This window comes from Tyto alba, unplaced genomic scaffold (assembly GCF_018691265.1).
Source record: "Tyto alba isolate M040663 unplaced genomic scaffold, T.alba_DEE_v4.0 Super-Scaffold_41, whole genome shotgun sequence".
NCBI classification, from domain to species: Eukaryota; Metazoa; Chordata; class Aves; order Strigiformes; family Tytonidae; genus Tyto; species Tyto alba.
The window spans coordinates 9,591,836-9,616,125 of NW_024881317.1; the positions used below are offsets into that span (position 1 = coordinate 9,591,836).

At 46.1% G+C, this 24,290-nt stretch overlaps 1 protein-coding gene across 1 annotated transcript; it reads left to right on the forward strand.

Annotated features, from left to right (window-relative positions):
- Positions 1 to 370: 370 nt before the first annotated feature.
- FAH (fumarylacetoacetate hydrolase) lies at positions 371 to 17,758 on the forward strand. Its single transcript, XM_009969782.3, has 14 exons — positions 371 to 505; positions 2,752 to 2,862; positions 3,477 to 3,598; positions 4,751 to 4,800; positions 6,307 to 6,397; positions 6,901 to 6,998; positions 7,271 to 7,323; positions 9,300 to 9,399; positions 10,097 to 10,227; positions 11,003 to 11,078; positions 11,677 to 11,723; positions 12,701 to 12,802; positions 13,792 to 13,909; positions 17,620 to 17,758. Exons 1-14 carry the CDS (start codon positions 425 to 427, stop codon positions 17,697 to 17,699), a joined length of 1,260 nt encoding a protein of 419 aa, XP_009968084.2. The 5' UTR covers positions 371 to 424; the 3' UTR covers positions 17,700 to 17,758.
- The last annotated feature ends 6,532 nt before the right edge of the window (positions 17,759 to 24,290 follow it).

The window sequence follows — 24,290 nt, forward strand, 5'->3', positions numbered from 1 at the left end:
CATCGCTCTGGCGCAGAAGTGACCCCTCAGGTCAGTGTGTGGGGTTACCTCCGCTCTTGGAGCTGTCTGCTCCCATCCTCCACCCACAGCAGCGTACCTGGGAACAGGCGGCCCCAGTTTCACGGGAGGGTTTATTGGGCAGGAAGAGCCCGTTGGTGTTTCTCCACTGCTCCCTCGCGGGGACCAGTTCACAGCTGCTGACTCATGCAAACCTCAGGCACTGATTAACCACTGCCCAGGGGAGCAGGCAGAGGGGTGGGATGGAGACGGATCAGCGATTGGTTTGGGGCTGAGGAGGGAGGGTGGGATTTGGTGCTTCCGTGCTCTGGGTTACAACATCTGGAGAGGATCTTCTGCTTAGGAAGTCGGGTAGCAGCCCGGGAGGTGGGTGCTCTCCGTCAGCAGAGACCGCTCGGGGTTCAGCATGTCTTTCATCCAGGTAGACAAGGACTCAGATTTTCCTCTCCAAAATCTCCCCTATGGGGTTTTCTCCACTAAGGAGGAGGTGAGTAACAGCAAACTTTGTCCTTGGGGTGTTGTAGTTGTTCCAAGGCTACGAATAAGAGCAGAAATTCATGCAACCTGGGATAAAGGAAAACTTCACAGCCTGAGACACTTGCACGGGCTTCCTGACTTGACAGCAAAACTGTAGCTGCCACATTGTCTTTTTTCTTAAAGTGGTTATTTTGATGACAGCTTCTTTGAAATTTCACAAAAGAAAAAGTTATGTTAATACTTAGAAGTACTTTGGATAATACAGTAGTTTTTGTATGGTTTTGACTGCTTTTGTGAGATCATTAGATCTGTGTTTGATCCTTTCTAAGTAGAGGCATGGCACAGTTCACACTGACTCTCTTTTAAACTCGATCCCTCATTTTCTTCGTGACCGAGTATAATCGCACAGTCACTCTTAAGAAGCCACATGAAATATTTATTTTAATCTGCTGTTAATTCTGTAGCACCCAGTCCCTCTTGCACAACATCAGTTGACATAAGGGAAGTCTGAATTGAAAACACTGGATTTGCAAACGAGTGTTGTTTTCTGGTCTGTCAAGAGCCTGCTTTTGGTGAGCTTGTTTGGTGGCTGCAAAAGCATTAAACCAGGGCACAAAATGTGCAGATGACCTGTTGTGTTTTATTGGGTATACAGGGCCAGGGCCTTATATATTTTATGATCACAGAAGAAAATATGGTTCAACTTTTATTCTAAGGAGATAGTAGCTGCCAATTCCCATTTTCATGAGGACTGAGCCCAGCTAGGCTGAACCTCACATCTCTCAGAGCCCGATGGGCTTATCCATGCTTATCCATTCTTTTTAAAAAAGAAAAAGAATTTAAACCAGAAGATTGTGTTTTCTGATGTGGTATTTTCCAAAGATAAAACCAAGATGGCTTGTTTAATCTCTTCCTAGACACGTGTGTTGCTATCTAGCAAGTTTGGATTATTTTTCTGCCTTCTCCAGTAACTGTTCTCTGAAGCAAACATCTTCACTCAAACCCTATGAAAAGACAGGCAAGGGCTTCCAGAAATTATTTAGGAAAGCAGTGTTCTAAAACTAGCACAACGTTTTAACGATTTCAAGCTAAAGCAGTTGATGTCTTTCCTGACCATCCCAGTTACAAATTAAGCTGACGTGACCTTTAGTTTTTTTTCTGCGGGAATGTTTGCTGAATAAATAATTATCACATTTTGAATCTTGTTTAGAAATTAAAGGTTATAAAATAGGTTTAATAGCATGGATTTTCACAGTTACTCCCTTTTGGTAAACCAGTTTTCATAACGTCTGCAACTAGTTTGTCTTTGCCTAAAGACACGAATAATTGAAATTTGCAGTGTTTTTTAGTGACATTTGCATGCCCCCTCCCCTCCCCGCCCCGTGCAGCTGTGGCAGAGCTGCAGTGGGATGGCCCGTGCTGCATCCCCGCCGTCGCCGCCGGCTCCGCACACGCTGGGCGCCGGCCCTGCCAGAGCTGCGCCGGGTGAAGAGGGACTTTGTGTCTTCGGTGGCATCTGGCCGGCGAGCGCAGCCACGCTCTGCCGTACGCGTGGGAAGCTGTGCCGGTGGCGAGGATCTAGGCCAGGGCTGGCGAGCAAGTGGTGGGCTCCTTGCATGGCATCAGGATGGGTTACGTAGGGCAGCCTCATTCGTTGTACAGAAATAATGTGGCTGAGCAAGATGTGCTACATTCCCAGTATCACCAGTGGAGTCCAGAGCACCCTTCGACTTCTGGGGAGGAGCTGTGGTGCAGAAATGCATGTTTCTCTCTCCAAATACATGGTTATAGGGATGAGATCAATCCTGTCCATAGTCCGTTGATGCTTCAGTTCCCCACCTGTAGGAGGAGTAGGATTTTCCTACTTCACGGTGTATTTCGGATGTATGGGCTTATTCTGCAATGCTTGTCATTAATGAGGGGTGAGCAAATACTCCTGGGGGAAAGGGAGCAGGGAAAGAAATCTCTGCTTCTTGTCTTGTCCTTCCCCAAAAAGATGGGGATGACGAGAAGGCTCTCTCCCATCTCTCGAGGTCTGCAGGGAGTCTGCAATGATGCTCTGTCTCAAGTTCTTAACATTTTTCAGCAGCTAGTCTCATCGACTAGCATTTAATGGTCAGTGGCAGTGCTATCAGACCCTTGTCCCTGGTGGATCGAACTCTCTGTGGTCACTGTCTTCCCTCATGCCCTCTTTGGAGGATTTGTGGGTACAAGCAAAAACTCTTCTTCTCTTCCACCCCTCTTGCTGCTTTGCAGCCTAGGCACAGGCTCGGGGTAGCAATTGGAGACCAGATTTTGGACCTCAGTGTCATTAAACATCTGTTCAATGGACCAGCTCTTGCCAAACATCAGCATGTCTTTGACCAGGTATTTATCAGAGTCTGTTTTTATAATTTCCATGCACATATTAGAAATACTCTGTAAGGGATTTTAGCAGCCTGTGGTGACATTATCAACATGAACTGAAAATGTGTGATCAGGCGGGTTCTGCTTACAGGGAAATCTCATCACACCTGCAATAGCAAGGAAAGCAGAGGCATCAGGGGTCCAGAGGACATTTTCCCTGAAAGTTCCATCAGACTTTGGCAATGCAAGGGTCTGACACAAAGTCTAAACATTAGTTCAATTCCGTTTGTGCCTTCAACGCTTCATGGCAAGGTATCGGATGGGATTTTAATGACAGGAGATTATGTTAAGGGTAAAAGTAAGTACAAATGACCTCTGGTTACAGCTAGCTGAGATCGCAAAGCTGCTAAGGTCTGAAGTAGTGTGTTAGGACAAGCACGATGCAAACACGCATCAGGTCCTGCTTCAGAGGACTTGGGGACAGGAGTGCAGGCAGTTCTGAGGAGGGAGGATGGGCAATCCGGGCAGGCACTGCCGCTATGAAAGTGCAGGACATCTTCCCTGCAGGCGAAGGTTAAGCACAAAAACATGGTCTTTTATCTGCCACCCCCCCACCTCTCTGTGTCGCCTGTCAGCCTACACTCAATGCCTTCATGGGGCTGGGCTGGGCGGCGTGGACGGAGGCGAGGGCTTTTCTCCAGAAGCTGCTGTCAGCCGGCGAGCCAGCCCTGAGGGACAACACGGAGCTGCGGAGGAGGTGAGGGAGCAGAGCATTGCTGCGGGGCGCGGTGGCCGTTCAGCGGTGCCCCGTGTCACCCCCATCACTCGGTGGTGATCCAAGGCACCAAAATCAAAAGTCTGAATGTGGCCACCTGCCACATGGGAATTAACTGGGGGTCTGAGCATGCTGAGAGCTTCTCTCTCCTAATTACGTCTCTGATTAATCCTTTAACTGCACACAGATCCGGGGTGTCCCCCTCCACCTGGGAACACGGAGCTCTGCGCTGGGGAGTGCCCAGACGTGCCGTCTCCCTGGGGAGGGCTGAGCTGGGCTGCCTGGGCTCCCGCTGCTCTCTGAGCACATCCCCGCCACCGTGGCCTTCGATGAAGACGTGGCTGCAAGGGTTTCCACTCCTCTGCTCCCACCTCCTCCAGCACTGCCCTGCCTGGAGCATCTTCTGGCGTGGGGAGACCACTCCGATTGCTTCTCAAAAACTGCCTGACTTGGCTAAAACCAAATCTGTTGTTGCAGATTGGCTTCAGATACAGGGCAGCACGCTGGTGCAGGGGTGGGAGGGGAGCACTGTGCTCGGCTCTGTGCTGCGCTGATGGAAAACGTGGGTGTCCATTAATCACACACCTTGTTTGTCTGGAGTGATGCTTTAAACACTGCAAGCCTGCCCCAGCAGCAAGCAGGAGCCATTCCTCCCTGTCTTGCTGGGGTGATTTGGGCATACGTGTGCAGGAGAGGGGTTGAACCACTGCTTGAACCGGGGCCCTTCCCTGAGCAGGCCCAGCAGTTCAAATTGGGCACCACACCCCATAAAATCATCCTTTCCACACAGCAGAGGCAGTAGTGACCTGCTCAGCTGTGTGCATGAGAATGGGGTGTTTCTCTGTGCCCCTTGGAAACCAGCCAGCTCACCCCAAGTGTGCCCCCCTTCCCGCTCGCACCCCAACGGGTGCTCCTGTCAGTTGTAACTATCCCAGGCAACAGCAGCCTGTGCAGTCATCTTAGTTTTTCTGCAAGTTTGGGGTTTTTTTTGTTTGTTTTGTTTTGTTTTGTTGCAAGGCTTTGCAAAATAAATCAAGGAGCTAGGAGAGCAACTCAGCCTCTTACATGCTTCTAAACCACTTAGGGGCAAGAGCTGCAAATTTTCTGAGAGCTGAAGTCTGTTTTTCATTTCAGAGCGTTTGTACCTCAAGCTTCTGCGACGATGCACTTGCCAGCCCACATTGGTGAGTCTCCCACAGCTGAGGGCTGCTCAGTGCTGCCCTTTGCTCCCACCCAGAGAAGCTGCTTTATTTCCAGCCTGCTCAGACAGACAGATCATAGCTGTGACAGGGAATGGGTTTTGCAGGAGCCAGAAGTAGATTATTGCACATAATGAAAGGTAGGTGCTGTCTGTGGCAAAAGAATAAAAGCCTGGGGAAGCTCAAGAGCAGCCAGAAAATTCCTGGATGCATTTTTCACTAAATCAGGACTGTCTGGTGCCACATAATTCTTGTCATCAGATTGGCATCACCAAAGGCCTTTGTGACTAGAGCCAGGAAAGAAACATTCAGTTTCCAACATTTTCCCCTTTTGCCATCAGAAAATAGTTCAGCTCTTCCAAAGTTTTGCAAGGCAGATACTCCAGCATAGCCTGGTAAACAAGTGTGAGTCTCCACTCCCAGGTGATTGCTTTGCATCCTAGATCTTACCTCCACTCGCATGAGGCCATGGACTGCTTTGGAGTTAGTGTATCTATATAGATACACAAACATTTTCCTGTTTTTAACAGAAATTTATATTTGGACCCAAGCCAACTTGATCAAAATCACTTGGGGGATGTGACCTTCCCAGAAGCAGGGATGTGAAGGTGTCCATTTCCCAGCCCAGCCCTGTTCCCACTGGGCTTCTGGCTCTTGTGGGGTACAGCCCTGGTTTGGGACAAAGTCTAGCCTGGCCCAAAGGAACCGTGCTGAGTTTCCCTAGTTGTGATACCCTCCTGAAAATAGTTTCAGGTTGAATATATCTTGTCAAAAAATTGCTGGCTCCTAGCGTTCGCAAGTGCTGCGAATGCCCTGGCAGTATGACATCAGCTGCATCATGCAGCTACAAGTTATTTAGGTTTCCATCACACTTATGTTCAGTGCTGCCCTGTGAATGATTTGTGCTCGTCCTGTGAGCAAGCACTGGTTGTATCCTCTGCTGGGGCTGCAAGATAAGTTACTGAGCTTGCGAAACAACGTAATGCAAAGGTCCCCTCCCAAGTTGAGTTTTTTCCCCCAGATGCCCTGATTTCCCATTTATCCGGAGGGTGGGGAGCTGTTTGCCAGGGATAGCAGCAGAGGGCAGCAGATGCCCTGAGTATGAGCCGGTTCCCTCCACCTGGGTACCACTGGCAGGACAGAAAGAGCAGTGGGACTGGGCTTGCCTCTGGAATGCTGGCTGCTGCTTTATGTCCTTGCACTTTCACCCCCTGCTTTTCTACTCAATGCTTAAAAAAAAAAAAAAAAAAAAAAAAAAAAGGCCAGTTTTGCATGCATAATTTATAGGTGAATTATTAATCACCACATTTATGCTATTAATTACATCCCCATGCTAATAATATCAAATGTTGTTACATGCCTCCGCTTAGCACTCTCACTGTCTCCTTTTCTGCTCTTTTCATTGCCGGCAGCATACTCTGTGCTTTAGCCCCAGAAGATGGGGGACTTGTCTACCATTGATCCCTATTTTATGGACTCTTTTCCACACAGGAGATTACACAGATTTCTATTCTTCACGCCAACATGCCACAAACATTGGGATCATGTTCAGAGGGAAGGAGAATGCTTTAATGCCTAACTGGTGGGTAATTCAGGTTTAGAACTGATGCAGCATTATTTTGTTTATCTGCACGTATATATATACTTTTTAAAAGATCTGAGTAGTCTTTCTGCAAAATACTGATTTGAGTTCATAGCAGATGAGAATCTGACTGTCAAGATTCTGATAACAACTGGAAATCACATTTCCCCAGGCTTAGCTGAGTTTGCATTGCATTTCATTGCAGCAGCTGCACTTATTGCAGTGCAGACCTCTGGTTCAAAGACAGATTTACCTAAGAAATTGTTTTTTGCTGAGCGACAAGAAGGCAGTGGCACAAAAGTGCATTAACACAGCCATGTGGTTTTGGACTATAGCTTGTTTATGTCTTTCTCTCAGAGCAAGTAAGGTGTGAATGTCCATGCCCATCTATGCAGAGCTCTCTCCTCGTACCTCGCATCTCTGAGGTGCTTCTACCCTGAAAAGCCGCTCTGGGTGACGATGGTTACACAGCTAACCCATGCTCTGTGGTGCTCTCTCACAAGGCTGCACTTACCTGTTGGTTATCACGGCCGGGCATCGTCTGTTGTGGTGTCTGGGACGCCCATCCGGAGACCTGTGGGGCAAATGAGACCTGACAATGGTGAGTCCATAGTAGGCTTTTAATGTGGCTTTGGTGTTTTTTGTTTTGTTTTGTTTTTCTTTAAATGTTTCTTCCACATAGAATATTGGAGAGGAAGGGTCTGGGGTGCCTTGTCTAAAGTCTAGCCTGGGATCAGGGCAAGAGAAAGCCTTGAGTTAAGTCCATCTTGTGTTTACAAGCCAGGCAGCATCAGCTTCTCTGTTTCTTCTGGCTGTTAGTTTTATGTCCCTACCTCCCTACCTACTGCAAAATACTCTTCCTTCTACTCACAGATAAACCTCCACTGTTTGGTGCTTGTAAACGTCTGGATATCGAGCTAGAAATGGTAAGATGGGGCTTTTTTCCCCCACGACTTGAAAAACATTAAAATAAAAACAGGAGATAAAAGGTAGGTTTAGCTGCTTCTAAAATGAATGTCTCATAAGATCCATTCTTGTGTTTCCCTCTGAGCAGTCTGTGCAGCAGGCAATAAAGATTTCTAGGGGGGGAAACTCTCCTCTGACAAGTTGCAGGGTGCATTAGCTCATTGAGTGGTTTGCTAATACAGCTTTCAGGCTGGAAACAGCTCATCTGGCCACATTTAAGCACTAGTGCAGCAGTCTGGAAGCAGGCAGGCATAATTCCTTCTATCAGACACCACAGCCTGCTGTCTGGTTAGCAGCTACCTCTGCACAGCAGCCAGGATCTTTTAATGGACGCTGGGGATTTTGGAAGTACAGGCTGTCAGTGCCTTGAATCTAGAGTAGATGAAGCCGTGAGTTCTTGGGAGTGCAATTCAAACTCCTCATCCTTCTGGCTGGAAAAATGAAACCTGTGCTGTGGGTGTTGTAACAAGACATCCTTGTAAGGTGCATCTTCTTGTGGCTTAGTGTGGTCCAGAATGGAGAGTTTTATAGGATTGTTCGTTATGTATTATATAATTTTTATATTATTTATTCCCCATCTATCCCCTTAAAAGAATAAAAAAATGTGGAAGAAATCTAATATTAAGGGAAATGGTACTAAAAATGAACTGAAAGCTTTTAATGCTGTATGCTTTGCAGATCAATGCTATAAAGTGAGAGGCAGTCCCATAAAGTGGGGTACACAAAGTGCTGCCCTACCTCTGTTTTGCGGCCTGAGTTTTACTGCTGGCTGCCGTGAAAGTGGATTTAGACCGATGAAGGCTTTGGAAGAAGAAACTTGCATGCTGTTGACAGAAAGAGATGACTGAGATTCCCTGCAGAATTCCCTGCCACATGCTCGGGCTGTACATTTTCTAAGGGAGCAAGCGCAGGCACGCGGTTCATGACCTGTTTTCCTTGGTGGGCACATCTCTCCACCTGCCTCCTCTTCCCCACTGTCATGACAGGCTCCAGCCACGTTCAGCATCCCCTCAGATGACTTTAAACTCTTTCCTGTTCACTGTCTGTAGCAGAGTCACTTCAGTGGGCAAACCTATCCTGCATCTGGATTGCAATGAGGAGACACTATTTTGCTCCTGCATTTTGACAACATCATGCCCTTGTTTAGTGACTGGCTCGTAGCAACACTGTGCTCTTAAGTATTTCAAGCCTGCCAGCTTCACGGAGGGGAAGAAAGAGGGAGTAGGGCGTGGGTTTTGTCTATTTGTGTGTGGGAAATAATGCAAAATCCCATCCTGCCATCCTCTGTTGCTTGTGTGTGTAACCCTCTGTGCCGTTGCCCTGGTTTCAGCTGGAATAAAGATAATTTTCTTCCTAGTAGCTGGTATAGTGCTGTGTTTTGGATTTAGGATAAGAATAATGTGTAAGAATAATGTTGATAACACACTGATGTTTTAGCTGTTGCTAAGCAGTGTTTATACTAAGTCAAGGGCATCTTAGTTTTCATGCTGCCTGGCCAGGGGAGGCTGGGGGTGCACAAGAAGCCGGGAGGGAACACGGCCAGGACAGCTGACCCAAACAAGCCAAAGGGGTATTCCGTACCATATGATGTCAAGCCCAGTGTATAAACTGGGGGGGATCTGGCTGGGGGGCACCGTGGCTTGGGGATTGGCTGGGGTTTGGTCAGTGGGTGGTGAGCAATTGTATTGTTCATCACTTGATTTGTATATTTTCTTATTATTTTCCCTTCCTTTTATGTCCTATTAAACTGTCTTTATCTCAACCCACACATTTTTCTTTTTTTTCCCCCGCTTCTCTCCCCCATCCCACTGGTGGAGGGGACAGTGAGCAAGCAGCTGCCTGGTGGTTAATTGCCAGCTGGGGTTAAACCACGACAGCAGTAAAGATTTTTAGCTTCAAAAATTTCCTTAATCAACATTTTGTTTTCCAATTTCAGGCATTCTTTGTAGGTCCTGGAAACAAGTATGGGGAGCCAATTCCTATCAGCAGAGCCCATGAGCACATCTTTGGGATGGTCCTTATGAATGACTGGAGCGGTAACCGCTGCTGCGGGAGTCTGCCTGGAGAGGGGGTTACAGCGTCACGGGAAACCTTAGAGAGGGATAAATTATATGTTTTAATAGTAGAATAGCAATCACTGAAACCGCTGGGTATGGTTGAAAGGGATGAAAATGAAATGCTGTCTGCATTTCTCAGGCTCTATCTCAATCCATCTTTGATCAATCAGTAGCAGCAGAAATTGCTGCCTAATGAAGATTTATTTACTTATGAAAGAGCTAATATCAGTCTAGTTTCTTCCAGCTAGGGATGGTGCAGCCCTAAGGATGGTGATTCCAAGAGAGGATTGATTTCAGTGTCAGGAGTAGGAAAAGGATTTGGCAATCACAAATCTCTCAGTCTCAACTAGTTAAATCTATGCAGAAATTGGCCCTACGTCTGGCATGGACCATTAGATGAGTGTAAAAGCATTATTTAAACTGGGATTAAAAATACTGGTTATATGAGGATGGCCTGACTAGTTTTAATTATTGACGACTTTTCTTCCTAATCTAACTGGTTTAAGAAAATTGGTTGAAGGGTCTGAAAGGGATGGATTTAAATCAGGATTTGGGCACAATAGCTAGAAAAGGGTGGTGATAACATTCCCAATCTGTGTTACATTTTCACAGATGTGATGGCTGCACAACTTCTAGGATATGTTTAACAGCATGGCTTTGGATTTTCTCTTCCTAGCCCGCGACATCCAGAAATGGGAATACGTTCCTTTGGGTCCATTCCTGAGCAAGAGCTTTGGCACAACCATCTCTCCTTGGGTTGTTACCATGGAAGCTCTCATGCCATTCGTGTTGCCAAACCCTGTCCAGGTTAGTGAGAGAAAGGGCTGAAATAAAGGAAAAGCAGTGCTAGAAAAATCTCAGCAGAACTGATAGGTCCCATCAGTAGAAATCACTGAGCTGTGTCAATGCCAAGAACTTTCTTCATAGAGTTTACAAGTGTGATCCCACTTCCAAACATATGAAAGCACCCTGGGCCCTCTGAGTCCAAATGCTCATTGATGTCACTGGCGCTGGCACATGGTTCCCTGAGCTGTCATCCTGCCTGCTTGAGCAGGGCAGAAAAATCAACCTTATACCACCTGGAAAATAAACTGATCAAAGAGCTTCTTGTTAGCGTTTGGTAGCACTTTGCATCCAGCAAGCAGTGGGGAGAGAGTATACTCAAGCCAAAACACTTTGTTCAAGCATTTCAAATCATCTGCATTATGTAGACATTTAGTTAAAATTGAAAAAGATAATAAAGAGTCTTGCAGAGAACTGTTCATCTTCTCTGTGCAGGCACAGAGCAAAGGTGTGTTAGCACTGTATTTGTTTTGGATTAACATCCACGCCATAATGATGGAGAGGGCTTTTGGAGACCACGTGCAGAAAAAGGAATCGGTTTATATGGATACCACATCTGCTCAGAAAGATCTTTAAAAGTGTGTGCATGAGAGCAAGCAAAGCAATAATCCAAGCAGTAACAACAGTGAAGTAAATGGGGTGTGCGGCACAGGCTGGTTAAACAAAAAGTCACTGGGATGGCTTGTGGAATTTTTCCTTTCTGCTTGTTTAGACTGTGATGCCTTTTACATGCTTTTAGGATCCAAAGCCGCTGCCCTACCTTCAGGATAAAGAACCCTACACTTTCGACATCAAGCTCTTTGTTGCTATTAAAGGTATGGCAGTGCTGAATGGGTTATAAAGCTGAAATTGCCAATTAAGGAATGCAGAAGCACCATGTATTTCAGACAGCTTGCTCTTGGCTCTGCAGTCCTCCTTTTCCACCTCTGCCCTGATTGCCTCCATCAGACAAAGAGGCAAAGCTCTCCATGCACCCGTTGGCCATGCAGCAATGTGTCAAGGAAGGAATGTCACCCAGGAGACCAGCAAACGATGAGGAGGCCCCTGTGGGGTCTGCCTGCATGAGCAGGAGTGAGCAGGGCAAGAAAGAGAAGATGTATGTGGGATTCAGATTTTACCCCAGCTCAGACCCCCCAGCTCATGGCCCTGCTGACCAGTAGGTTCGGGTGTTGCTGCTGTAGTAGAGCAGAGAGTAGGAAACAGGCAGCTTGATGTTGCCCCGGTGCCATCCACACGCTTGTTTTCTATGAAATGCTGGCCTTCATATCAACAGAAAATGTTATTATTTATTTCTTGCTAGGGATTACAATGATAAAAGAAGTCTCCATCCATCTGTAAAATCAAAAGACTCCAACATCTTTCATCCAACACAAACAAATTGCTTCCCTGTTTCTTATTTTGTATTTTCTGCAGGAGAAGGAATGAGCATGCCAACTACCATATGCAGATCCAATTTCAAAGTAAGACTCCAGTATCTTTTATTTGTTTGAAATCTTGCTGATGCCATCAGCTCCAGCCTTAGGCAATTTCAAACCCTGATTTTTGCATTAGCTGAAGATCAGCCCTGGTGCATGTGTGTGTGTAGGGGACAGAGGGAAAATGGTGAAGGGTGGTGGTAGCTCACCCCCAGTGAGATGGAAACACCTGAATGCCCAAGTGCTGAAGAAGGGGGCAGCTCGTTCCACGGCTTGGTTTGGGGTGTTCAGAGCATCGTAAATTGTGTGCTCTTTGGCAGGGAGCAGTGAGAGCAGAGGACTTGCTGGCAAAGGGAATGGCCTCTTGCCGTGCCGAGTTGCAATACAGCTTCACAGTCACAGCTGGTAGTTTAGATGCAGACTCGCTGCCGCAACACCGCTGCGAGCCCAGGTCTGCCCCAGCCCCTCTGCGGGCAGCGTGGTGGCTCTGCCTTTACAGGCTGATCGAAGCCAAGAAGTATATGTACCAGCTGCAGGATTTCTCAATCAATTTTATATTCATATTTGGTTCTTTGCATAGTAATTAACTTAATCAGCAAATCAGTAATAAGGAGATTTTTCTATAGAGCCATTAAAATACTGGACAGAATCATGGATCCTGGGTCAGCAGTGCTGCCTTAAAGAGGAAGAAGAAGAGGAGAAATGACATCCAGCTGGAAGAAGAGAAATTTTAAGAGTCTAAATTGCATGTTAAAATATGTGTTTTTTATGCACATAGCAACTCCCAGTCATCATTTAGAAAGCAATCAGCCAGGCCACAGTAACTACTGAGAATGCAGCACTAAGAAACTGCGGAGGTTGCTTTTAGGCTGCTCAAGGTTCCTAATTAAATAAGGAAACTTTTCTTTAGGGACAGTCTTGTCAGCATCATCCCGAGAATGCAATACATTCTGCATAGCCTAATGGCACCCCAGGGAGGTTTGTCCTTCATTACTTTATCCTCATCTTCCTCCTTCCTCCAGCACATGTATTGGACCATGAAACAGCAGCTGGCCCATCATTCGATCAACGGGTGCAACCTCAGCCCTGGAGATCTCCTGGCATCCGGCACAATCAGTGGACCCGTAAGTGTTTAAATGACAGTTACTGAGAACTGGTCAGCAGTCCGAAACCAACAGAGTAGGGCTTTGGGTGTAAGCCCTGCCTGATTTGAGTAGCCCTGAAAATATCTGCAGTTCTTTCCTAGACACTTTGCGCTGATGCTTTGGTAGCCCCAAAATCACACTGAGAAGTGGTGGGTTTTTTGTTGTTAAAGGCTTTCGTTTTATTAATCTCTCCTGTACTCCTTTCCCTGAGAACTATTTTACTACAGATGCAAATTAATTTCTGTGCACAAGCACTGACATGGCCCATTTATGCTCTACGAAATGCAGCTTTTTATTTCTGAGAAAATTGTAAAAAGTGCATGGGTATAAATTTTAGTTTCTCTAATACTACGTATTTGGAGCTAACCCGACAAGCTGTTATCCCCCTTGAACTGCCACATGGACAGCTGTTGCAATATATGGGTAACTTGCACTTTCTGAAACATCAAATATAACTCCTGTTCATGCTGTCTGACAGACAGCCTCAGTTAAGTTGTTTCCAAGTTGGGATACCTGTACTTCCATTTTGAGCATTTCCGAAGTGCTTTTTGCTTTCTTTGAACTATTGTACTGCAGATTGGCATTAAAGACTTATGAACATTTGCCAGCTTTGCTCTTCTGAAGAATAAAATGTAAATAAAAATCCAAAACATGACTACATACACTGGATTTGTAGAAGTGTCCTCAATTTGTTTCCATTCTTGCTGTAGCATACCCGAACTACTTTTACAGGGTTTAGCACTATGTTAAACACACCCACTAATGGCTGTAAGCATGGCTGTTTGTAGCAAGGAAGCAATTAAAATGGAAAGGCAGGAAAACAGGCCAACGTACCAATGAATTAATTCAACAGCAAAACTCTGTTCTGTAGAGCTAACTTATTTGTGGGTCTACTTCCAGCAGCAAGTAGCTTAACAGCAAGACAGACACTAAAAAATTGTTTATTTGTTTATGAATTCTTGCTGCAGGAGCCGGAGAGCTTCGGCTCCATGCTGGAGCTGTCCTGGAACGGAACAAAAGAAATCCCTCTTGGCAGTGGACAGTCTCGTAAATTCCTGCAGGATGGAGATGAAATCATTCTGACAGGTAATGGCCAAACAACTGCTCTTACACTGCACCAAGGACATGTTTCCACAGATTGATTGATCCCAGTAGCGCAAGAGCCTGGCGGGAACAGGGGCTGTTCTGTACATACCTGCCATGCCAGCAGAGTTGTTCCTGTCCTACCTGTCAGGAGGCAAAAGCAGGTGGATTGAAATTTCCCTGCAATAAATGCTTTCTGGATTAGATTATTTGCTTTGCCAAGTACTTGATGGTCTTGCTATGCCTGTGCATGAGAGCTAAGGGGGCGATGGAGGTAGGTTTGCTTTTATGGGCAAAAATCTCCTGGACTAGAAGCAGCTGATGCATTGTTGCCACCACAGTCCAAGTGTGCACATAGAGCAGAGCTTGTCAAATGCTGAAAAAATTTATTTTGTGAATAGTATTCAATTTGTAACATAGGCATAGTCAATGAAGTGTGTTGCAAATCAAGTATGTGGAAAATGGCATGAGGCCTGCTAGAACAGCTGACCAGCTTCTCTCTGAAAAGGGCTGTGCTTGAGAGCTGTTTCATGCTGGGCCATGGAGTTAATTTTCCTTGATAAAGTAAGGATTTTATGAATTAAAATCTACCATGGTGTTCTATGATCTAAATCCCACTCCTACTTCTTTTTAATGCAAAGACTAGTGCAAAACAAATCTATTTTTTCCTTTCCTCTCATCTTGTCAACCCCTTTATGGCTTTGAGGCAGCAAATATTTGGCAAGAACAGCCATGAGAAAATTTTGATTCAAGCCTGCGTGTGTCTTTGCTACACTGCCTACTGAATTTTTAAGTAATATCTTGTGGCTGTTGTGCATCATCAGATGAGACCCAGCCAGTGCCACACCTGGCTTTCAAGCAACTCCATCATGCTGGTGTGACGAGAGATAGTCTGCACAGAGAATAAAATGGCTCAAGAGATGAGAAAACACTTACAAAGGTGACTTAGGGCAGAGAAAATGTAAGTGACTCATGGCTAAGCAGAGACCTGAAGGACATGACAGTGTGATGCTAGCATGTGTTCACATACTTGTGCCTGCTTAATCTAGCCAGGACTTTCAGGATTTTTGCTAAAACAGTCTAAAGTTCCTCATTTTTTTTAGAAAGCTTTTCAACAAAAAACAAGTAATTTTCTGTGATGGAAAAAAAAAAAAAAAATAAGATGGATGTATTCCAGTCTCCTCATCATGGCTCCGTAAGTGGTTTTGGTAGTGCTGCAGCCAGAGTTCCAGTGCCTCCTACCTGGCAGTTTGTGGAATAGCTTTGAAAATCATATTTCTGTGAAGTGCTGCCAGTTTTGCAGAGGAAGATGCTGAAATGTCTGAAGATTGAGATGTACTGGAGAGGGACATAAATGATGAAACAGAGGAGTCCTCAATACCTCTGACATCCTTCAGCCTCCCAACAACCCAGTGACTACTCATGCTGCAATATGTAGGCATTTGATGCCACTGTCCATAGGCTCCTTATACATTCAGTGCAAAGAAACACTCCTCCAGCCATTCAGAGTACCACGTTGCCCTCCAGAGTCGCAGATCTCCCTCCAATAACTATGTCAGGAGCTGTAAATTAGGGTACAGTTAGGTGTTTGAACGTCCCACTGGAGTTACGTGCTGACATCCTTATTGGCAGTGAGCACCCTGCAGTTTTGGGAGATCAAGGTGGCCAGCTGAGGGACAAATGGGACTAGACCATGATCCATGTTGTTCTTCATGCCCAGAACAAGCTGTATTACTTAATAAATACTTTTAATCCTGAATGTCTTTAATGTTTAACGATGGCACATTGGCATTGTTGTTAACCTGGATGAAGGCACCGTTGCCCCAGTGAGACAGTCTCACGTTAATCGCTCTGCTGTGCTATTTTATGATAGCAACAATTTGTGATTGTAGTGATCAGGGCATCGTGCCATTCATGAGATCCAGGTGCTGCTGGGGCTGTCTGCTGGGACAGTTTGGGAGCTGCTCCTATTTACTGATGTATAGCAGGTCCGGTGCCTTAAGGCACCCTTGAGGCAGGGCTAGTGCTATTGCATCCTCTCCTGAGACAGTGCCATTAGCTCTTGCCAACTGCCCAACCCATAATTTCTAGTCTCCTATTTCAACTTTGTGTTCTCACTTCCCTTGTGGGAACTATTTCAGAGCCCTAACATGTAAAATGAGAAATACATTTTTCCCAAGAAGTGTGTCTTGGGGAGGGAGCATTGCAAGGGAAGGGTTGCTGGTGGTGTGCTGCAGTCAGCTGCAAAAATCTCTCTGTAGCTCCTTGGCACTCTGCTCAGGCCAATGCTGCTGGCAGCACAGAGCTTGCTTTGTTAAATGTGCTGCTCCTTGGTACTGCTCTAAATCATAGTTGATAGCAGGGATAACTAAACTGGACTGAAATAGTAAGCCAGTGCTCAAAGAAAAGCTGGCAGTGAAGCCTAATGAGACAAATGGAAACAGAGCTGAGCCTTAAAGCAAGTGTCTTACTCAAGTCTTGCTCACGAATGAGGATTACCCAGCAGATAGTGGGATGGTGTCTGTGGGCAGGCTGTTATGCAAGCACTTACAGACACTGCTGTCCTTGGAAAAACTTCATTTCAGCCTGGCTGTGAGAGCTGCACTGTGGGTTAGAGCTGGCAGGGTCTGTCCTCATGCTGCCGTAACCTTGGCTGCCCTGCAGCCTGAGCCCACCCATCCTCTTTGTCGGTGGAGGTTTCCACTGGTCCCTGTTAAGGGTGGGAATTAGGGTTAAAGTCTGTTCTGTTCAGCTCCCTCTTGGCTTCTCAAAGGCAGCTGGTTTTTATCACATGCAGGGAAGATGATGTATTCCATTATTTTAGGAAATCCATCTTTAACTATGAAATCAGTCCTTAAAATACAGCATATGCCACTTGTGTCCTTCCTTTGATCAGCTGCTGTAGCACAGAGCCACAGTAGGTCTCCTTGGCTGTTTCTTCCCAGAATAGTCTTCCCAGATGGGTGAGAAGCCCCTGGCTGTGTCTGCAGCTTTGCTAATGGATTCTGTTTCTGGAGCAGCTTGGCTGGCCTGTGGCAGCAAGAGGCACTGCAGCATCTCCGTCCTAATGTCATCTCTTCCACCACGCAGGAGTAGGGAGAGATTGAATCGTCCTGTAGTTAGAGATGTTGTCACAAGCCGGTAACTTCAGCAGCAGCCAGCAGACCTTCAGTGCCTGTTTATATTACAGACAATAAATGAGTATTTTGAGTCAGATAGATGCTCATTGAACTAAACTACTTTATTTTAGCAAGTGAAGCAGATTCTGCAAGGGTAGGTCCTGCTGTTTGAGGGGGTTTAATGGTCATCTTTCTGGCTATAAGCATCCCAATGTCCCAAGAGCAGTCCTAATGCTGCAGAAAGAGAATGCAGATTTACTTTATTAATTGCAAGGCTGAGCCAGGCAGCAAATCAGCTTGCCAGTTAGATTGATGATGCTGCAGGTTAGGCTTGAAAAACAGGAATATTGCACATCTTGTTTGCTCTTTGATCAATTCACTGAACTTGCATATTGCTGTGTTTAACATTTTCTGCCTCTTTTTTCATATTCCTGGGATACTTGAACTCTTCCAGGTATTTTTTGTTTTACTTCTCATTGCATTTCTGAAATGTTTCCACTCATTTTTGTTCTCTTTATGCCTTTCTTCACTTTTATTCCTGGTAAAATCCTGCCGTCCTTACAGAACAAGCTGTCTGTTATTTTCTGGCCTTAGGCTACTGCCAGGGCAATGGCTTCCGTGTGGGATTCGGCCAGTGCTCAGGAAAAATCCTTCCAGCCCTGTCGGATCCATGATGACTGGAGTAAGGTGACATCAGAGGATGAGGATCCTTCCACCTCTAACAGTCATGCCGTTTTACTCAGATTTATTATTTTTATATGAGTGATTGGAATCTTATTATTTTCAATCATCAATAAATATCTTAAAAATGAATGTGGCTCTCTGGTGTGATAACAAAAGGATTTCAACACTAGCTTAAAATTCTTGGAATAAGATGACTGAAATGGAAGGTGAGATTCTTAACTCTTCTACTATATTAATATTTTTTTCATAATTATAAAAAGAGGCTTTCAAGTAAACTTAAGTATTCCGAGTACTAGGTTGACAATAACAGCTGAGATTGCATGCTGATTTATTTTTTTCACAGTGTTAATATGCTCGAGGTAAAGTCCTGAAGGCAAGTTGCATATGGATACTAAAAACTTGTAGATCATCCTGTGTAAAAGACAGTTACGTGACTATGCCCTAAACTAATTTGTAACAAAGCAATTTGCAAATGTGATGATCAATACAACTGAAAGCAACATGAAAGCAAAACAAAAAAGTACTAGACAAGCTAACAACCTCATAAAATAGTGAAAACAGCAATTGTACTGTACAAAAAAAACCCGAACCCACCAGCAAACAACTAACAATGACCAAGAAGGCTCAGCACTAGACTCCTGCATCTTAGAAAGAAAATCTGTGCAGGCTTTGGAGTTCAGCCCTTGCACTGCAGCACCGGTGAGTTCCTGGGAATAAACCCCAGCAGGTTGCAGTCGCTGCCCTCCCCTTGCCCCGGGAGCAGGCGCATTGTCCCTACTCCTCCTGGCCTTACACAAGCAGGGACAACTCTCCATGCCCCAGAACAAAGATCGGTGCCAGCTCGGAGATGGGAGCCTGCGTTGGGGCACCCCTGAAAAGAGAGCATGGAGATACCGCGTGCATCTTTCCCTGGTTTTAGAGAAGGGAATTCCACAGTTCTCTCACCCTGTGCACCAGCTTCCCTGGGGTCAAGGAGGGAGGGTGAACTCCATGGCTGGAGCGATCCCCAGGCTCTCACTGGTGGCAGTCACACTTTGTCACCTAACAGGGGCTGTGGTAAGAGGACACCGAGGAGGCAGACTCCCCTCCTACGCTCCTAAAAGGCATCTTTTGCTGTGGCATCCCCTTGCAGCAGGCAGTAAACAAAGCCACATGCCACTTTTCTCAAGTGTAAAGGGCATCTGCTGTCTCCCACTGGTCTACAAATCAATTTAACTCTATGGCCAAGTGCCAAATCACATCAATTAGAGGATATTACTGACTGAAGGAGCTCAGGAGACCAGATAATGAACTCTGGTACAGTGCAAGGGGAACTTGTTAAATATTTGCTTGGTCCTCAAAGTGACGAGCCTGATGAGGCTGCTGGCATTCTGCAGTAACAGCAGGATGAGAATAGGCTGCTGCTTTCCCACAGCTGCCCCGTTGCTCTTCCCGAGGTCTGCCAGGTAGTTTTGCTGATGTGGGCCATGTGGGTATTTGATGTTATCCTGGGGAGCACCCAGTGCTGTTTGGGAATGTGAACCTCTTGGCCATGCAGGAGAGAAAAATTAATTTGAAATAAAGATTAATGAAAAAATGTGGCAGTGCAGATAAATCACTGCTAACAGGGCATGTTCACTGAAATGGGCTCTCTTCCAGTATGCAATAATAATAGTCCCTTTAAAGAATGATACTTGGAGGACCATCCTCAAATCAATTTAAATTTTTAGCCTAAGACATTCCACTGTCACCAGGAGGTATGATTTGGCCAGAAAAACAGTGTCTCATTGTTATTTATAAAGGAAAAGCTATTTCCCCTTCAGGCTCTTGTGGAAGCTGAACTAATAGGTAGATATTTATTTAATGTACTCTGACTCAGTTGTCCATTTATAGGATGCTTTGTGCTCTCTTTTGTGTGTCTCAAAGGACAACCACAAGTTGACACCTTCCATCTTGGACTTAGAAACAACTCATGCGATTCCTCTGAGCACAGCCTGGATTTAGTCCTGGCAGCTGCAGGAGGACACAGAAAGCATTTATCCAGCGGAAAAATTTCTCCACAGAAGCAACATCCACATTGCACGTTGCCATATTTGATGTGTTGGAAAGCAATGTCTGAGGAGAGGGGTGCACCCACAGGGAGACAAGAGCTGATGTTGGGGCAATATGTCATTCATCATGGGTTTCGACCTTGATGCAAGAAATTTTGCAGCCAGCAAGAACCACTGTGTCAATGCTTTCTGGGTGCAGGAATACTTATAGAAACTGTTCAATCCATAGTGCTCTTCCCTAGCTTTGTGCAAGGTAAAGGTGAGTCCTGTACATGGGCAACGAGTTCTTCTCCCAAAGAGACAACATGATGCTGCAGGTAGAAATTGGGCTCCTTTCTTGGACAGGCAGGAAGGCCAGTGGTGCTGAGAGCCCTGCTGCAAACCAAACCCTGGCAGGATGGAGGCACCCAGCTACAGACCCCCACCAAAGCTGGGTCCTGATCCAGAGCCAGGCTGCCACCCACAGCCCCAGCCCTGAGGGAACAGGGTGGCTTTCCATCCCGGGGCCACAAGGTCCCCTCGGTGATCCCAGGGTGGCAGAGCTGAGCTTCTCTAGTCTGGGGACATCTGGAGAAGTCCCAGGTTCCCAGAAGGTGGAGAATTTCTGGAAAGGAGCTCAGATACATTTCTGAGAGCAGGTTTCAGAGGTGAGCTGGAGAAAGTCCAAAACCTCGCTCAGGACTGAGCTCAGAGATATCTGCCGCCTGCTGCATGGATGGGGGCCAAAATGCCAGGAGGTGCTAAAAATGGAGATAAACTATTTTTATGCCCAAGGCCACTTTCTTTTCACCCCCAGGAGAAGGCAGTGGGCTTCATTCGGGTAGGCACTGGGGAGAAGTGGGGCCCATAGCTGGGCTGCCTTCGCCCAACTCAGTGATCCCAGAGCCACCAGCACTGCTGATTCTCACCCCTGCCAGGGTACCCCGTGTCGAGGAGCAAGTGAAGGGTATCTTGGTACTGCAATGTGCTGTCCTTAAAACAGCACTGCTGCTGCCTAGGACTGGCTGCACCACAGCCACAGCAGCCTCCAACACAAGGTTTGGGAAACACCCGGGTGTTCTGGGCACCTCCCACTTGCTCCACTTCCACTGGGGCAGCTGTGGCCACTTTGCACCCTTGGCCTTTAAACTGAAGGTCATGGGACTCCTTTTTGGTTTTGGGGGGAGGTGTCTACAGGGTAGGGATGAAGCTGAACGGGGTGAAAAGAGGAGGTGGCTCTTAGAGCAGGACGGTGCTTCGGCTTGGGTGTTCTCAGTTCAACATGCAGATCTGGTGCTTAAAAGTTTAATTTTGAAGTGCTGTTTCAGTGGGCTTGACCCTCTCTGCAGAGAACTTCCCCTCCAGTTCTGGAAGCTTTTGCTGCAATCAGGTTTGAGCATGGTGCTCTGCTTCTAGAGGTTACTTATTTTAATTTGATTTAAATCCGTTTGTTCCTTAGTTTGCTTATAACCTGGCTTCCAGCAAAAGTTAAAAATAAAAAAGTGAACCCAGATCTCCTTTTATTCTGCCCTGTCATAGCACCAGGTTTGTGACCTGGGTGTAGGGGGAGAAATTCCTCTTTGGATCTTCAGAAGCCTGGGGGAAAAATAAAACCTTTTTGCTGTGTCAGCCACTTGGGAGGCCTCGTTCAGAGTCACACAGTGTCATGTGGGAAGAGAGGCTCTACTTTCCTGAGCAGAGGAAACAGAAATGTAAATCCAAATGGAAACCACAGCTCTTAGGCTTGCCTGGAGCATCCTTCTGGCTGGCCGGGTGTTTCACACTCAAGCGAGGTCAGCAGTTCCCAGCCGTGACCGGTGCTGGAGCACAGCGATCCTGAGTGTGAGTAATGCTGGGATGTTGCATGAATGGTGGTGGAGGGATGCAGGAGGTGCTTTTGTGTTGTACTGCCTTATCATGGGGTGGTCGTAAATGCAAGGAATTGTACTGCCTGGTAATATTTCATCCAATTTTGTTGTTTTGGTGGTAATAAAACTAAGGGCAGCCTTTGTTTGATACTGTTTGAGATGCATTTGCTTGTAGATCAAAGCATCGTGTGGTTGGTGTGTAATGAAAAAGTTGGGTATAATTTATAATAGCACTGTTGGTATAATTAAGTGTCAAAAGAAAAGCACAAAATAAAACCCTAAAGCACATTTCAAAATTTAAAGGAAACAATGGGTTTTCTGTGTGAAATGCTGGCATTCTTCACCAAAAATAGTTTTCTGTAGAGATTCTAATTAGAGATGGATGCGATATCATGGAAAAAAAAAAAAAAAACAAACCAACAACCAGTTTTGATGGAAACGTTTGCGTCAGCAATATTCGTTATTCCTTCATTAACCAGGCAGTAATAATTCAAAGTAAAATGCTCTTTCAGTAGTTACTTAGGGTGAAGGTAGTGACTTTGAGGGACAGAGCTGGTAGGTGATATTCACACTGGTTTGGGGTTTAAGTGGTAAGGTAGGAGGCCGTTTCTCAGGCTTGATTGCTGCTTCTGTTCAGGATGCCCACACAGTTGCTGCTTGGAGAGAAAGAAATGGATCACTTCTGGAATTTTAAAACTGATTGAAGGTTTTTGAAGTACGTGAGGGACATGCTGAAGTACTGGCACCATGCTGCCCCATACAAATCTGCTGTGAGCTATTCCTCTTTTTCACATCCCCCCGTTCCCAAGAACATCTTCACTTCAACACTTTCTCTGTTATAAATGTCTTTGATTTTCCATGAAGTTTTAATTATAGACCTGTGCCTTCTAATTTTTATTCTGCTTCGTGTTACCTAACGGGTAGCTGTTATAGAGCTGGAGTAGACAAAGGTAATTTATAAGGGAAACATTGCAGGAGCAGAAGTCTCTGGTGGCAGCTGAGCACCCATTGGGTCAGCTTGTAAGATCGACATCTTTGCCAGTGAATATTAAGGGACTGGTTGGGAGCTGCCAGTGCAGGGAAGGTTTCTTGTCCCCCTCCTTGCAGTGTGCTGGATCCAGGGCAGATGTGCTTCAGGGCTCAGGACCGGCAGCTCTGTGGCCCCGCAGAGCAACAGATGCCCTGGAGCTGCCGCGTCCCAGGACCCTGCTGCAGGGGTGGCTCTGGGGTTCACCCCGGGGGCTCGTGGGGTGCCCAGCTCTGCTGCCCGCTTGCCCCTACCAGGCACTTTGCTCTGCACACGCAGCACGGCTGCTGCTCGAGGGATCCAATTAGTCTTAAATATAAAATATGTTTCAAAAAACTTGGCTTTCCTTTCGGCTTCAGCATACTTAATGCAATTTTAATACGTTTTTGATTGATTTCTGATTTCCAATTTCCCTCTGGGAGCTGCCTGGCCAAGTCCCAGCACAAAACATGGAGCTTTGTAACTGAGAAGTGCATCATTCAATATTTCCTAATGCCATTGAGGATTTAATTGAACTCTGAGAATAAATGAAACCAGGAATCTTAAACCATGTATTGCTTTAAAAATGTATGTGTGAACAGTGTTATCCTCCTGGTTAGTAAGAAGCAGTAGTGGTCAAAGGGTATCAACCATTTTTAACGCAAACAGTTTTTAAAAAATTAAAGAAGTGCAAATGAAAAAGAATGTTGACTGAAAACAAGAATTCCCATTGCAGCATTAAGATGTGGCTAAAATTTGGTTATTTAATGTCCTTTATTTAAATCAAATCACCTGAGATGCAAAACCACAGGACAGCTAATACAAGTGGTTTGAAGCCTGGCTTGACAAGGTCAGAGGGGGTAAGGAAGGAGAGAAGATGAATTTAAATTTTCTAGCCTGCAGTTAGCAGGATCTCCACACCGTGAGCAGCTCAGCTGAAGCCATTGCAACGGTGCTGCTGTGCTGAGGTCTGGTGCAAATCCAGCACCACCACGGCCCAGGGCTGAGCTGGGTGCGGAGCAGGGGAGCTGTGCATGGCTGGCACTCCATGTGCTGCCCAGCTGGCCTCAAAGGTGCAAAACTGCAGGGCTGGCTGCTCCTTTGGGGTGACTCCTTGCCCAGTCCACATGCAGGTCATGGTGTCACTGCTGCCCTTGGGGCTCTGAGTGGAGAAACTCAAGGCTTTGTAGGCTCATTTATCACTGCACGTTAGTGGGGGACTGCATGCAAGCTGCAGATAGCACAGGGGACCAGCATCAGTCTTGCTCCATGGAAGCTTAATCTGGGGCTGTCTTGAAAACTCATTGCCTTCATCTCTCATACACACTCTGTTTCCTAGAGCACCGGCTTCTAAAGTGAATCAGCTAAATACCTGAGGTCTGCTGCCCTCGCCACCCTCCCTATGTGTGCCATGGAGATTTCTGGAGTCTGAGCACAGCATTTTCCCCATCGAAGTCCTGTGTTGACTTCTGCACTCTAGTAAGGTGGATTGAAGTTACCTGCCGAGACCTGTAATGACCCAGCAAGCTGGGGACACATTTGGATGGCAGAGGCTACAGCAGCATTGCTTGTGCGGTTCCCCAGATAGCATCAGTCCCTGTGTCACAGTTCTCCAGGGCTTCTGCCCAAATTCAGCTACTGTTGGCTTCTCTTCAGATCTACTCTTAGATAGTAGTCATAGCAGTTGCTCTGAAAACA

What these genes read in the sequence shown, in the direction of transcription:
- FAH (XM_009969782.3), top strand. Translation starts at nt 425, where the DNA reads ATGTCTTTCATCCAGGTAGACAAGGACTCAGATTTTCCTCTCCAAAAT. An exon ending in ATCAGCATGTCTTTGACCAG is followed by an intron (nt 2,863 to 3,476) that starts GTATTTATCAGA and finishes GTCGCCTGTCAG; the next exon opens with CCTACACTCAATGCCTTCAT. An exon ending in TATGCAGATCCAATTTCAAA is followed by an intron (nt 11,724 to 12,700) that starts GTAAGACTCCAG and finishes TCCTTCCTCCAG; the next exon opens with CACATGTATTGGACCATGAA.